We start from the raw sequence: 16,632 nt of genomic DNA, 5'->3' as shown, positions 1-16,632 counted from the left end.
ATGTGGAAGAACCAATATGTTATTTGCCCCGAATCATTTATTTCCGAATGTGAAGATCGGTTAAAATTTGCTTACGAACAGGACTGGCATTGGTCTTTAGCAAATAGTTCTAAAATGTTCCATTATACACTTTTCAAAAATTCATTCAGTCTAGAGTTGTATTTGTCTGCTATCACTATCAACAAATTTCGTGTTGCACTAGCCCAGTTTCGCTGTAGCTCCCACACTCTCCACTGGTAGATACGTTAATACTCCACGAGAGCAGAGATTGTGCAATAGTTGCAACCAAAGATATGTCGATTTATTAATTTGTAACGCTTATGATGAAATTCGTCTTCAGTATTTACCACAGAAGTATTTTGTACATCCTACTCTTGCTAAATTCAATATGCTTATGGCGGTAAACAATGAAACTGTAATTAGAAATGTTGCAACTTTTATATACCATGCTATGAATGTTAGACTCCAAACACTAAGCCTATAAATGTTAATGATGGACCGAATATTGTACCATGGGCCGCTGGCCTACACATGTACATGAATAAAGAATTGAATTGAGAAAAGGTTAAAATTTTGCCATGGCGTCATAAAGACGTTAAACGTCAGCCTACTTCAGTGAAGATCGACCCTTAAGGTCCTTTATCTCGTGGTTTGTCACATATAATGATCAAGTGGAGATGCACTGGATAATCGAGGGTTGCTTATATCTTAAAGGCGATTGATTATCGTTTTATGAACACGGTAGTGTTGCAACAAATTTAAGGCAAGCATTGGTTGCTGAAGACCTACTCTTCCCCGGATCTTCACGGATCAGGCATACATGTAACACTCAGGTGGACCTACTGTGGCACTTCGGAAAGGAGTTGTTGTGTCCCACCCAGATGGAGGCCGGAATGAGGCTGTCGTTCCTCTCACACGTGATGTACGGGTTCCCCAGCACACGGCTGTGTGGACAGTTGGCTTTGCACGAGGAGCCCATGGTGTAGTTGCTGGAATAGCAGTTGAAGATGGGGTCGTAGTCGCCACCACCTACCACGGCGGGCCTGGTACACGGCGGAACTGAAACGGTAGTGTTAAATAGAGGCTATGCTCGACAGATCCACATTTCAGGTTTTGATGTGTTATCAGCGCCCTTTCTTAAAACTTACAAAGAAAAATAAGGGCCGTACCTGCAGACTGTTTTGAGACAAATGTGCTCCAAATCATTGCTAAAATTTAAAGCATGGCGAGATGTTACATGCATAAATTAATGTATATATTGACAGAATAAGGGAAGCTTTAAACTACTCGTCATGCCGAAGGTCCGGGTTCGATTCTCCAAATGGATACAGTGTTTGAAGCCCATTTCTGGAGTCCCCCGCCTTGATATTGTTGATATTGGTAAGAGCAGCGTAAAACTATACTCACCCACTCTATCACTTACGCAATGTTACGAAGGTAAGTGCTTAAATACTGCACGTTAAAATCATGCGTAGTTTGTGGTGTATTGTCTGTTGTTTTACATCATGTGGTAAGTGACCTATGGTGTGTTCTGTGTTGAATGGTATGTGGTGTATGGTTTGATTTGTGTTACATGAAGCGGGTCGGGGTGTACGGTGTAGCGTTTGTTGTATGGTGTGTGTTGTCTTGTGTGTTATATGGAGTGGTGTGTGAGGTACTGTGTAGCGTGTATTATATGGTATGATGTGTGTTGTATGATGTGTGTTGTCTTGTGTGTTATATGGAGTGGTGTGTGAGGTACTGTGTAGCGTGTATTATATGGTATGATGTGTGTTGTATGGTGTGTGTTGTCTTGTGTGTTATATGGAGTGGTGTGTGAGGTACTGTGTAGCGTGTATTATATGGTATGATGTGTGTTGTATGATGTGTGTTGTCTTGTGTGTTATATGGAGTGGTGTGTGAGGTACTGTGTAGCGTGTATTATATGGTATGATGTGTGTTGTATGATGTGTGTTGTCTTGTGTGTTATATGGAGTGGTGTGTGAGGTACTGTGTAGCGTGTATTATATGGTATGATGTGTGTTGTATGGTGTGTGTTGTCTTGTGTGTTATATGGAGTGGTGTGTGAGGTACTGTGTAGCGTGTATTATATGGTATGATGTGTGTTGTATGATGTGTGTTGTCTTGTGTGTTATATGGAGTGGTGTGTGAGGTACTGTGTAGCGTGTATTATATGGTATGATGTGTGTTGTATGGTGTGTGTTGTCTTGTGTGTTATATGGAGTGGTGTGTGAGGTACTGTGTAGCGTGTATTATATGGTATGATGTTTGTTGTATGGTGTGTGTTGTCTTGTGTGTTATATGGAGTGGTGTGTGAGGTACTGTGTAGCGTGTATTATATGGTATGATGTGTGTTGTATGGTGTGTGTTGTCTTGTGTGTTATATGGAGTGGTGTGTGAGATACTGTGTAGCGTGTATTATATGGTATGATGTGTGTTGTGTGGTGTGTGTTGTCTTGTGTGTTATATGGAGTGGTGTGTGAGGTACTGTGTAGCGTGTATTATATGGTATGATGTGTGTTGTGTGGTGTGTGTTGTCTTGTGTGTTATATGGAGTGGTGTGTGAGATACTGTGTAGCGTGTATTATATGGTATGATGTGTGTTGTGTGGTGTGTGTTGTCTTGTGTGTTATATGGAGTGGTGTGTGAGATACTGTGTAGCATGTATTATATGGTATGATGTGTGTTGTGTGGTGTATGTTGTCTTGTGTGTTATATGGAGTGGTGTGTGAGATACTGTGTAGCGTGTATTATATGGTATGATGTGTGTTGTGTGGTGTGTGTTGTCTTGTGTGTTATATGGAGTGGTGTGTGAGGTACTGTGTAGCGTGTATTATATGGTATGATGTGTGTTGTGTGGTGTGTGTTGTCTTGTGTGTTATATGGAGTGGTGTGTGAGATACTGTGTAGCGTGTATTATATGGTATGATGTGTGTTGTGTGGTGTGTGTTGTCTTGTGTGTTATATGGAGTGGTGTGTGAGATACTGTGTAGCGTGTATTATATGGTATGATGTGTGTTGTGTGGTGTGTGTTGTCTTGTGTGTTATATGGAGTGGTGTGTGAGGTACTGTGTAGCGTGTATTATATGGTATGATGTGTGTTGTGTGGTGTGTGTTGTCTTGTGTGTTATATGGAGTGGTGTTTGAGGTACTGTGCAGCGTGTATTATATGGTATGATGTGTGTTGTGTGGTGTGTGTTGTCTTGTGTGTTATATGGAGTGGTGTGTGAGGTACTGTGCAGCGTGTATTATATGGTATGATGTGTGTTGTGTGGTGTGCTAAGGTTTGAGTTGTATGATGGGGTTTGTGTTGTATGGGTTTTTTTGTGTTGTGTGTTGTGTGATGTGTCTTGTATGATGTGATGTGTGTTGTATGTTGTTTTGTGTGTTGTGTGATGTGTGTTGTATGGTGTGATGTGCGTTTGTATGGTGTGATGTGTGTTGTATGGCGTGGTTTGTGTTGTGTGATATGATATGTGTTGCATGGTGTCATGTGTGTTGTAGGGTGTGATGTGTGTAGTGGGTTTTGATGCGTGTTTTATGGTGTGGTGTGTGGTGTATGGTGATATGTGTTGTATGGTGTGATGTGTGTTGTATGGTGTGGTGTGTGTCACATAGTGAAGTATTTGTTGTAGGGTGTGATGTGTGTCGCATTGTGTTGTATGTGTCCTGTGGTGTAGTAGGTGTCGTATGGTGAAGTATGTGTTATATGGCGATGTGTGTTGTAGGGTCTGATGTGTGTCGTATTGTGTAGTATGTGTCGTATGGTGAAGTATGGTTCATATGGTGATGTGTGTTGTATGGTGTAATGTGTTGTGTATGTGGTGGTGTGTGTCATATGGTGTAGTATGTGTTGTATGGTGTGATGTGTGTTGTATGGTGTAGTATGTGTTGTATGGTGTGATGTGTGTAGTATGTGCCTTATGGTGAAGTATGTGTTGTATGGTGATGTGTGTTGTATGGTGTAATGTGTTGTGTATGTGGTGGTGTGTGTCATATGGTGTAGTATGTGTTGTATGGTGTGATGTGTGTTGTATGGTGTGATGTGTGGTGTATGTGGTGGTGATCGGTCTGTTGGGCGGTGTGAGGTGTATACTGTTGTTTGGTGTGATTTAAGACCAGTGCAGGTATAGAGTGTCGTGTGTTGTAAGGAGTGGGTTTTCGAGATACTTGTGTGACTGAAGTATTGGAATACTGTCGCTCCTCACCTTCATAGTTGACTGTAAATGTACAGGACTGAGCGTGGTTTCCGGAAGAGTCAACAGCCCGGTATTCTATCAGGTGCAATCCCCCTGTCAACACTGACCCTGGCCTTTGACCTTTCACCTGGGTCAAGGTGACACTACCGGAGTTGTCCGTTGCCCTGACTGTAGACCATATGTAGGTATTGCTTGTCGTCTTCAACTCTGCCTCAGGGCAGTTTAAGATCTTTGGTCTCTCTGTATCTGAAATGTATGTCTGTCGTATTCATATTGATCCGACCCGTGAAGATTCCGGGGTAGAATAGGTCTTCAAAACCCATGCTTACCGTAAAAGGTGACTAAGCTTGTCGTAAAAGGCGACTAACGGGATCGGGTGATCAGGCTCGCTGACTTGGTTGATGCATGTCATCGATCCCAATTGCGTGGATCGATGCTCATGATATTAATCACTGGATTGTCTGGTCCAGATTCGATTATTTACAGACCGCCGTCATATAGCTGCAATATTGCTGAGTGCGGCGTTAAACAACAAACCAACCAACCATATTGATCCCTGATACCATCATCAACTACAGAAGCTTAACAACACTTTTCTCACATTTTAGCAATTTACATGATACGCCGGTTACTCCCCACAATTCGCTTTCGTCGCTTTGACGTGCTAGAATCCTTAAACGTGGGTTCGAATCCAACATTCGCCAGGATTCTTCTCCTTCTTATTTCAGCACCACGGCTGTGCTCGGGGGTTTCACGTAAGCAGTAAACGCCTGAAATATCCATCACTTCGAGCTTTCCTCCCACATGTCACTGACACTCCGTGACAAACGATGTCGTTCAGAAGCGGTGAAGACATTCACATCAAAGTGTGAACATGTGCATACATCTGATAATAATTTATTGTCAATTGTCACTTGTCACTTGCCTACATTACAAAGAATGATAAAATCATCACTAGGACATACCCACCTGCACACCGCCAGTTTCTGTAATACCAATTCCCAGTCCCATCACACGAAGCATAGTTCATATATGCTGCCGAATATCCTCTTCTCCAGTCACAGTTTAGCGTGCATCTGCTTCCATAGTAGTAGCCACTGGTGCAGGATACACTCAGACCTCTGAAGGGCGTGGATGGAGAACCGCAATATTTCCCTGTACATTAAGCAATACTACCATTATTACTTATAACAAACAATTTCTTACATGTATAACTATAACACTCACTTTATTATGTAATATGATACATTCAACACGTCAGTGTATTACCTACGAGGGCAAATATATCGGGGTACATACAAATCATATGTGCCCTAGGGTCATATCACGTCACGAGACAACATCAATTTTTTTCCGTCATCCAGACGGCGTTATTGACGTCATTCGAATCTTATTGTGACGTGAAGTCGAGATGACGTCACACTAGAAACAACGTCATAGCTGAAGATTGTTGACGTCAGTCGACAAATTGTGGTTCCGCTGCTGTTGCGACTTGCTGTCCTTATAGGACAACACTAAAATTCGTCTCTGTATGTAGACATCTTCCTCGGTAATAAAAAATATGAATAATATGATTGTTCATGTAATACTATGTTTAGACACTCGTGCCTAAATACCGGTATTTCCTGAGCGCTCACTCGGGAAATACCGGAATTTAGACACTCGTGTCGTAAACATAGTATGACATGAACGCTCATATAATAGCCTCTATAATAACATCCATAAAAATGAACTCATGTGAGACATTGTTTTGTTACAAGGGAGATAATTTACATGTATGTCTTGGAGATGCATCCAGAAAAAGGTTGGGGTATACAATATACAACAAATTAAAATTATTTTCAGTTTATTCCATACATCAATGCATCACTTTAAGCAAAACTTCTTTTTTTTCTCTATGTATAAGTTGCTTTCACTCACTATGAATGGCTTTCTCTGCCACTCAACGCAGTGGTGTTGATACACAACACATCATTATAACTCTCGCGAGGGCACGGCAGGCTCAGTGGTCTAAGGTGCCTCAATTCGCTGTGCGGAGTCATACCAGAAACATATGAAAGTGGGTTCGACTCCCGGATTAGCCCTGATCATGTTTCCAGGTTCACTATAACTCGCTGTAACATCATAATCTTTCCCTCGCCAGTCCCAGGCGAGTTCTTCGGTCAAAGTTTCAAAATTCTGCAGTACATTTTGTAGTAAAAACATAACCATTTCCCCCTAAAAAATTAATACAAACTCATTTTTAAAAACTCGAATCCAAATCCGAAACGAAATAATTCCATAATGATGATTATAAAGAATTATCATTTGAAAAAAACATACAATTATGCAAATATCTTTTTATGCATAGTGTCACTGATGTTTACTTATGGCTATGCTTTAACATAATTCATGTAGTCATAATACCACAAGAACGTTTAAAAGTGAGTATAATTTATTTCAAATTTAGATATGGAGTACGCATGGAGTGTGTGCGTGTGAAACGATATATAGTACAAATATTGAACATATTCCAAGATTGTACAGGTAAAATGTTAAACATTATATTTTATCCATAGATTGTACTTCAGTGGCAAGATTCAAAGCCAAACCAACTTTTTGATTTTTTAGAAACGGGAGAAAACCATACATTCGCAATATTCTCTACCATACCTGAATTTGAATGCTGACGATGAAACAGTCAATAAAGTAAATTTTCTTTCACACAAATTTTCAACTTTCTGAGGCTTTTGATTTTTAGAAAATCTTAAATCTTTCCACACTTATAAATTTCTCAAACAAGAAAAGATTTTAAAACGTTGATAATTGACAACAATAGAGAAGGGATGCGTTTATAGAGCCCAAAATACATTTAGATAGGATAATAGGATCATACTTAAACTATAAAAAGCTGTAAACTAATTCATCATGACCCACCAACACAAAGCAATTAATCCTGAATCAGAAACGATTTCTTTACCGGGAACAAAGCAGCCGTAATCCCAAGGAATGATTGACTCGTAGTCAGTTGATATGGACTTGTGATGAAGCGACTGAGTTAGAGCCTGCTAAAGGAACTGCAGTCCTCTGATTCAGGCTTTGCAAGTGGTTACATACAGTGAGTAGGCATTTGACCTCAGACATCTTCATAACAAGAACATATGTTTTGGTTGTCAAACGGGTTGTCGGAGAGCACCTTGTCAATGACTCATGATCTTACAAAAGCTGGGGACGTACGCTTAGAAAACAATAAGGTAGAAGCCTTTGGATTGGTCTAGAATGTTGGAGAGTTATTGCGACAGGTTTGATATTACCGAGCTGCCTATCACAATTCCACCGAGTAAAGAAGTACAGACAAGGTTGGTCTTGTGACTGGCCAATCTTTCAGGACGAATACAATCGACATGCTGTGCAACTTAGGAGGCAAATATCATATTACATCAGTAGAAACGACTTAACTTTGTCGTAAAGTTAAGTCATATAGTATTATCGATGTCATAACTTATTCTCATAGTTTATTCATCAGTTATCGATACACTAGCTGCACTGCCAGTCAATCACATCATTCACCACTCGCACGAATCCACTTACTTCTGCATGTTGGGGTACTTGAGGACCAATACCCGCTCTTCTCACACGAAGTGGAGGAACTACCGTCACGCCAGAAGCCGTAATCGCAGGTATAACTGCATAAGGTACCATATCTTCTGTCCGAATTGTCGCAAGAGACATCACCATAACTGGGATCATACCGATAGCTGCATCTAATCACTGTAAAAATAAAACATCATTCGGGAATAGACAGGATTAGCGATGCCTTACCCCTCCTTAAGTCAAAGGAAAGGCCTGTCTACAACAGAAATGGTTACGTCGCTGTGGTTGACTGTCAGAGTAGGAGGTCAGTTGTCTTCCTAATATATCATGTAATTCATCAAGTCACCCAGTCTGACTGCTTCTTACGCCGAACCTTACGATAAGGAGGCAACAAAGTATACTTTATAACATTTAGAAGCACCTTTTAAATTTCCAGTATTCTACCCAACGGTTTACTCAGTGGCACTAATTCCCATCACTGACACTATACACCGTACATCTTTTATCATCTCACAATGACACTATTCCTAGACACTTCAGCTTCAAATCTCATGACACCAACATCGTACATGCCTACATGCATCACTACTTCCATATCGCATCTCTACCACTAACATCACGCCTCACACAATCCAATCACAAACATATATCATCCCCATACGTACAACACCAACATAACAGCTCCCTACATCACATGACCAACATAACAGCTCCCTACATCACATGACCAACATAACAGCTGCCTACATCACATCACCAACATGACACCGACCTACATCACATCACTAATATATAACATCCATGCATCACATCTTTGACATAACACTGACCTACATCACATCACCAACATAAGAGCTCCCCACATCACATCATCATCATAACACAAACCTACACCACATCAGCAACATAACACCTACCTACATCACATCAACAACAAAGCAGCTCCCTGGATCATATCACCAATATAACACCTACCTACATCACATCACCAACATAACACCTCCCTACATCACATCACCAACATAAGAGCTCCCCACATCACATCACCATCATAACACCAACCTACACCACATCAGCAACATAACACCTACCTACATCACATCAACAACAAAGCAGCTCCCTGGATCATATCACCAATATAATACCTACCTACATCACATAACCAACATAACACCTCCCTGCATCACATCACCAAAATAACAGATCCCTGCATCACGTCACCAACATATCACCTTCCTGCATCACATCGCGGACATAATACCTACTTACATCACATCACCAACATAACACATCCCTGCAAGATATCACCAACATAACAATCTAATACCTACCTACATACCTACCTACATAGCTACCTACCGACATAAGACCATCCTGCATTACATCACTAGCATAACATCTACCTGAATCACATCTCCGACATAACTCCTCGCTTCATCACATCACCCAAATAACACCTCCCTATATCACACCACAAACATAACCCCTTCCTACATCACATCACCAACATAACACCTGCCTGCATTACAAGACCAACAGGACACCTCACTGCATCATGTCACCAACATAACAACTATCTTCACAACATCACCAACATAACACCTTCTTACATAACATCACCAAAAAAACACCACCCTGCATTACATCACCAGCAAAACAGCTCCCTGCATCACATCACCAACCTATATCACACCACTAGCATAACAACTGCCTAGATACATCACCAACATAACACCTACCTACATCACATCACCGACGCATTACGTCACCAGCAATAACAGCTCCCTGCATCACATCACCAACATAACATCTACCTGAATCACATCACCAACAATACACCTCTCTACATCACATCACTACCTACATCACATCACTAGCATAACACCTGCCTAGATCACATCACCGAAATACAACCTTCCTGCATTACATCACTAACATAACAGCTCCCTGCATCATATCACGAACATAGCACCTACCTACATCACATCACTATCATAACACCTACCTACATCACATTACCAGCATTCCAGCTCCCTGCATCACATCACATATTTAATACCTATCTATATCACATCAAAGACATAACACCTCCCTGAATCACATCACAAACATAACACCTCCCTACATAACATCGCCGACATAGCACCACCCTGCATCACATAGTCCACATAACACCTCCCTACATAACATCGCCGACATAGCACCACCCTGCATCACATAGTCCACATAACACCTCCCCTCATTACATAACTGACGCAACACCTACCAACATCACATCATCAACTTAACATCTACCTACATCACATAACTAACATAGTACCTACTAGGATCACATAACCAACATAACACCACCCTGCATTACATCACCAGCATAACATCTACCTGAATCACATCTCCGACATAGCACCTCCCTACATCACATAACCTACACAACAGCTCCCTGCATCACGTCAGCAACATAACACCTCCCTGCACCACATCACCGACATAACACCTACCTACATACATCACGAACATAAGACCTCCCTGCATCATATCACCAACATTACACCTACATACATACATCACCGACATAACACCTCCCTGCATCACATCACCGATTTAATACTATCTACAGCACATCAAAGATATAAGACCTCCCTGCATCACATCACCGAGATAACACCTCCCTGCATCACATCACAAACATAACACCTACATACATCACATCACCGACATAACACCTCCCTGCATCACATCACCAATTTAATACTATCTACAGCACATCAAAGATATAAGACCTCCCTGCATCACATCACCGAGATAACACCTCCCTGCATCACATCACAAACATAACACGTACCTACATCACATCACATCACCGGCATAACACCTCCCATCATCACATCACCGAGATAACACCTTCCATCATCACATCACAAACATAACACCTACCTACATACATCACCAACATAACACCTACCTGCATTACATCACCGACATAACACCTACCTGCAGCACATCAAAGACATCAAACCTCCCTGCATCACATCATCGAGATAACACCTCCCTGCATCACATCACAAACATAACACCTACATACATACATCACCGACATAACACCTCCCTGCATCACATCACAAACATAACACCTCCTAACATCACACCACTAATATAACACCTACCTACATGACATCAACAACTTAAAACCTACCTACATCACATCAGTAACATAAAACCTGCCTTAATACATCACCAACGTAACACCGCCCCCCATTACATCACCGTTGTAACAGCTCCCTGCATCACATCACCAACATAATACCTATCTACATCACATAGACAACATACAAATATGAGCATGGCCTCAGCCCTCCATAATTAAGAATCCAAAAACCACAAAAAAATCCTAATACTTACCGACTCCCTAAGTGGACTGCAAGCCCTTCAAAACAAAAATACCAAAAACCGACCTAAATTAATAAATCAAATACTTAAAAGCTCCAACGACCTAACTAAGCCAGGCAAACAAATAACCTTCTTGTGGATACTCGCCCACGTAGGAATATACGGTAATGAAAACGCCGATAAGGCAGCTAAACTATCCCTCAAAATCCCAGAAATAACCTTAAACTTGCCTTTCTCAAAATCAGAAATTAAAAGCGTAAACAAGCAAAAAATCACCAATAAATGGCATAACCAATAATTAAACTCAAATAGCCAAATCAAAAAAGTTAAATCTAAAGCGCAAGTTAAATCTCCAAAGTAAGTAAGTAAGTTAGTACATACAAATTCCCTGCATCACGTCACCGACATAGCACCTACCTATATCACATCACCAACTTAACACCTACCTACAACACATCACTAATAACCCACCTACCAACATTACATCACTAACATAACACCTGCCTACATACATTACCAACATAACACTGACCTACATCACATCACCAACATAACACTGACCTACATCACATCACCAACATAACAACTACCTACATCACATCACCAACATAACACTGACCTACATCACATCACTAACATAACAACTACCTACATCACATCACCAATATAACACCTACCTACATCACATCACCAACATAACAACTACCTACATCACATCACCAACATAACAGCTCCCTGCATCACATCACCAACATAACAGCTCCCTACATCACATCACCAACATAACAACTCCCTACATCACATCACCAACATAACAACTCCCTACATCACATCACCAACATAACAGCTCCCTACACATCACATCACCAACAGAAGAGCTCCCTACATCACATCACCAACATAACACCTACCCACATCACATCACCGACATAACACTTACCTACATCATATCACCAATATAACACCTACCTACATCACATCACCAATATAACAGCTCCCTACATCACATCACCAATATAACAGCTCCCTACATCACATGACCATCATAACAGCTCCCTACATCACATGACCAACATAACAGCTCCCTAGATCCCATGACCAACATAACAGCTCCCTACATCACATGACCAACATAACAGCTCCCTACATCACATCACCAACATAATAGCTTCCTACATCACATGACCAACATTACAGCCCCCTACATCACATGACCAACATAACACGTATGCCTACATCGCATCACAGCTCCCTACATCACATGACCAACATAACACGTATCACATCACCAGCATAATACCTATCTTCATCGTATCCCCATAATAACACCAACTAACAGCATTTTACAACGCAACACCTACCTACATGACATCACCAACATCGCCCCTCCATACATACATCAAATCACCAACATCACCCATCCCTACATACATCACAAACACCACTCCTCCCTATAGTGCTAGCCCACTGAGATACCATGCCGCAGTTTAACATGAATGCCCCACTCAGACTCAGTATACTGACTCCGAGCCGACCAGTCCTTGTTTTAGCCCCTAAATGGCAAGCACCAGACAGAGTAACAACAAGTACCATCTTTTAACGTCTTTTGGTAAGACGCGGCCGGGGATCAAACCCCGGGCCTTCCGTTCTCCGGGCGGACGCTCTACCACTGGACCACGGAGGCGATCTCACACATCTTAGATAAAGTAAATCAATCGTGTTAAATTGATACAGCGTAAAAGGCACATCGTTCTTGTTGTAAACTGACCATTGATTGTGACGTAGAAAGAGCAATAATCACTGTTCCCGTAGTAGTCTGTCGCCCTGTATCCTACCGTAGTTGTGCCTTCATAGAACCGGGAGTGAGGGCCTGGTCCCCTGGTTTGCTTAGTCCTGCAAATCGTAATGTAACACATAGTTATATGGCTGACTATAGGTGGCAAACGTTCATGATGAATTTTACTCAGACTTATGGATAATCCCAACAAGTATGGTTAAGGTGGTGTGTGACGTATCAGTGCAGATGTTCATATCCTACTGGATAATTGCTACCTTTATAAGACGCGTGGTTTACCTCAACTGCACCCGTAGATTGCGAATACAACATGGATGAAAACGAATTGCACATAGATAATCTTTGTTAATATTATCCACCCTGATGTATACAGACAATTAATTGCACGTAGATAACCTTTGTTCATATTATCCACCCTGATGTATGCAGAAAATTAATTGCATATAGATAATCTTTGTTAATATTATCCAACCTGATGTATACAGAAAATTAATTGCACGCAGATTACCTTTGTTCATATTATACAACCTGATGTCTACAGATGTATACAGAAAATCAATTGCATATAGACTTTCTTTGTTTATATTATCCAACCTGATGTCCACATATGTTTACAGAAACTTAATTGCTCGTAGATTACCTTTGTTCATATTATCCAACCTGATGTATACAGATGTATACATACATTAATTGCACGTAGATTACCTTTGTTCATATTATCCAACCTGATGTATACAGATGTATTCATGCATTAATTGCACGTAGATTACCTTTGTTCATATTATCCAACCTGATGTATACAGGTGTACACATACATTAATTGCACATAGATAACCTTTGTTCATACCACACAACCTGATGTATACAGATGTATAGAGAAACTTAGTTAACATAGATTACATTTGTTCATATTATCAAGCCTGATGTATACATATGTATACATGCATTAATTGCACGTAGATTACCTTTGTTAATATTATCCAACCTGATGTATACAGAAAATTGATTGCACGTAGATTACCTTTGTTAATATTATCCAACCTGATGTATACAGAACATTGATTGCACGTAGATTACCTTTGTCCATATAAAACAACCTGATGTATACACATAGAATGCTAACATCAATACAATTAAAACATCTACGTGTTGTGAATTTCTCGCTATATTCACACTCTAGATTGGTACAAGATGGGTAGTTTAACATAACAAAATAAGGGCCTGCTGTTGATGTCGATCGGGAACTTCGCTCGGTGCATTCACAACCACTTCCATTCAGGACGATGATTGGATTAATCCTTCAGCAAAAGTGTTCAAATGTTAAATACTCCCTTTACCGACACCTAAAACACATGCGACGAAGGGGTATTTTTGTCGTGAAATTATCACAGGTGACCACACATTCTATATTGTAACCTGTGTCACATCCGAGAAAATCGTATTTAGGTTCCATTAATCAGTTGTACAATTTGTTAACAACTGTGCTCGTTTATTTTTCCATATCCAATTCATAAAAAGCCAAGCAAATTACTTGTATTAATGATTGGTAAATAGTGATGCTATTTGCAATCAGCGATGAAGAGGTACCGCGTAAGTATCGGGCATCCAAACGTACCCTTCATTATCACATGTAGACTTGAATTTGTCTCCTTTAGTTACAAAGACACGTTGTTTTCATTTATTCAAATGGACGAAATATCATTGACAGCTTACGCCATCAAAAGTATATACTATGTCTATTACTAAATTCTGGGATGATAAAAGCATGACAATAGATAATGTCATATGTACCTCATCAGGCTATAGGTTTCAGGGCACGATAAACTTTACATGTAATTGCAGCTGACAATTCCTTTTTTTAATTCAACGATAATCAGTTATCAGACATCATAAGCATCGATCCACGCAATTGGTATACGATGAAATGCGTCAAGCACGTTAGCGAGCCTGACAAACCAATCCCATTAGTCGCCTTTTACGACAAGCATGGCCGCCTTTTACGGTAAAGCATGCGCAGAGGTTGATGAAGACCTATTCTATCCCCGGATCACACGGGTCATGTGTGTTTTAAATACCACTGTGACACCACTGTCCGTTGCATTCAAGGCGATGATTGGATTAATCTTTCAGTAAAAGTGTTCAAATGTGAAATGCTCCCTTTACCGACACCTAAAATGCGATGAAGGGCTATATTTGGTGTGAAATTATCACAAGTGACCACACATTCTATATTGTAACCTGTGTCACATCCGAGGAAATCGTATTTAGGTTTCGGTATGACAGTAGCAATGTGTGGAGCACAATAACAAACAAGACACGTTGCTGTTTGTGCAATGTAAACTGAGTGCTATTGGTCTGATACCCTCTGGAATAAAAGCCTTCGCTTTCTTCATTTATAGTAGCGAATACACCGCAAAGCGACATTAGGCATTCCCGGGGAAGGAGAAACGTTGAATATACTCGTGACGTATTGATAATGTCCTGTCTCAGACGTAGCGAAATCATACAGATATGATAACTGGGCGAAATACTCACGTCAATCCTGTACTGAAATCATATCCCTCAGGATCAGTCCAGTAGATCTCAGCAGACAGTTTGTCATAATCGGCTGTGAAAGTACGACTGGAAGGACATGATATTCGTACTGTGGAATATAAAAAAATATCGTCATTATACATTGGAATCCCATAATATCGCTATTTTCATACTGTATTTTCTATGAAGTATTCATAGATAATTTGTGTTAGAGCAATAATTAAGTCTTTTTAATATTTGAAAAAGAGCAAATCATTTTCAAATGTTAATTGTCTTGGTACGTGCAGTTAGCATGTAAGTGAGCTTTTAACCTTGGTTCTGTAATACCACAGCATGTCATAGTAATGAGGAAGGAATGGCCGACGCGATGTAAGTTTTGAAACATTTACCGCTTCAGTGAACCCAACGAGCAAAGATGAAGTACTGAGAAACCAAGGTGTATACATCTTATCATCCAAAACTGGCATCAACAGGTTATGTCGCACGGGGGAGATCAAGCGATATCTCCCAGGAGATATCGCTACAATCAAATTGCTTGAGTCATAATTCTTTACAGACCATCATTCTGTGACATCATTGGTTACTATGACGTCACAATGCCAATCTGCTACTGAAGTTGGTTAACTTAGCTCTACTTTTTACACGCAAGATGCTAGTTATTACAGTTTTCAAATTGAAAAGGTTACAAGACTGATTTCGAAAGATAATTACTGGTATACTCCCCCAAACAGTAGTGGGTATTCGAAAACAACTGACGATTACAGAAATACAATGTGGTATCGAGTGTTGGTAATGGATTGATAAGAAAAAAGGTGCAAACAACCAAGAAAGACGACAGGTATGTGTCGTAAAAAATGAACCTTTGAGATCACTTGATGAACAATGGGTCATGTCCCTACTACTGGTCAAATATTCGTTTATACGGCGTGGCATGGTCCGAATCAATCTCCCAAAGACAATTTGAGAGAGTCTTCTTGTCCACGCCTCCTGCAGATCCTGGCCCATTTCGACTAACATCAGCGGTTGGCCTTCTACCTAGGCGTACACGTGTGGCAGTGTTGTATATAATGTGTAGTTTCTGTATTTTATATATTTGTATACATATAATGTTTTGTAATGAAATGATGTTTTAAACTTTTATTA

At 40.4% G+C, this 16,632-nt stretch overlaps 1 protein-coding gene across 1 annotated transcript in view; it reads right to left on the bottom strand.

Moving 5' to 3' along the window:
- Nucleotides 1–15,592, bottom strand: part of LOC124112930 — a 41,596-nt gene extending 26,004 nt beyond the window's left edge. Inside the window, exons 1-6 of the mRNA XM_048387585.1 lie at nt 15,490–15,592; nt 12,928–13,052; nt 7,770–7,949; nt 5,169–5,354; nt 4,209–4,445; nt 844–1,059 (exon numbers count right to left, since the gene is read on the bottom strand). Coding sequence (XP_048243542.1) covers nt 844–1,059; nt 4,209–4,445; nt 5,169–5,229 — 514 coding nt within the window. The 5' untranslated portion in view covers nt 5,230–5,354; nt 7,770–7,949; nt 12,928–13,052; nt 15,490–15,592. The remainder of the gene's footprint in view (nt 1–843; nt 1,060–4,208; nt 4,446–5,168; nt 5,355–7,769; nt 7,950–12,927; nt 13,053–15,489) is intronic.
- Nucleotides 15,593–16,632: the final 1,040 nt, after the last annotated feature.

Source organism: Haliotis rufescens, unplaced genomic scaffold (assembly GCF_023055435.1).
Source record: "Haliotis rufescens isolate VD_foot unplaced genomic scaffold, xgHalRufe1.0.p SCAF_7, whole genome shotgun sequence".
Lineage (NCBI taxonomy): Eukaryota > Metazoa > Mollusca > Gastropoda > Lepetellida > Haliotidae > Haliotis > Haliotis rufescens.
The sequence above is the reverse complement of the archived record's forward strand: the minus strand, read 5'-3'. Positions and strand labels throughout refer to the sequence as shown.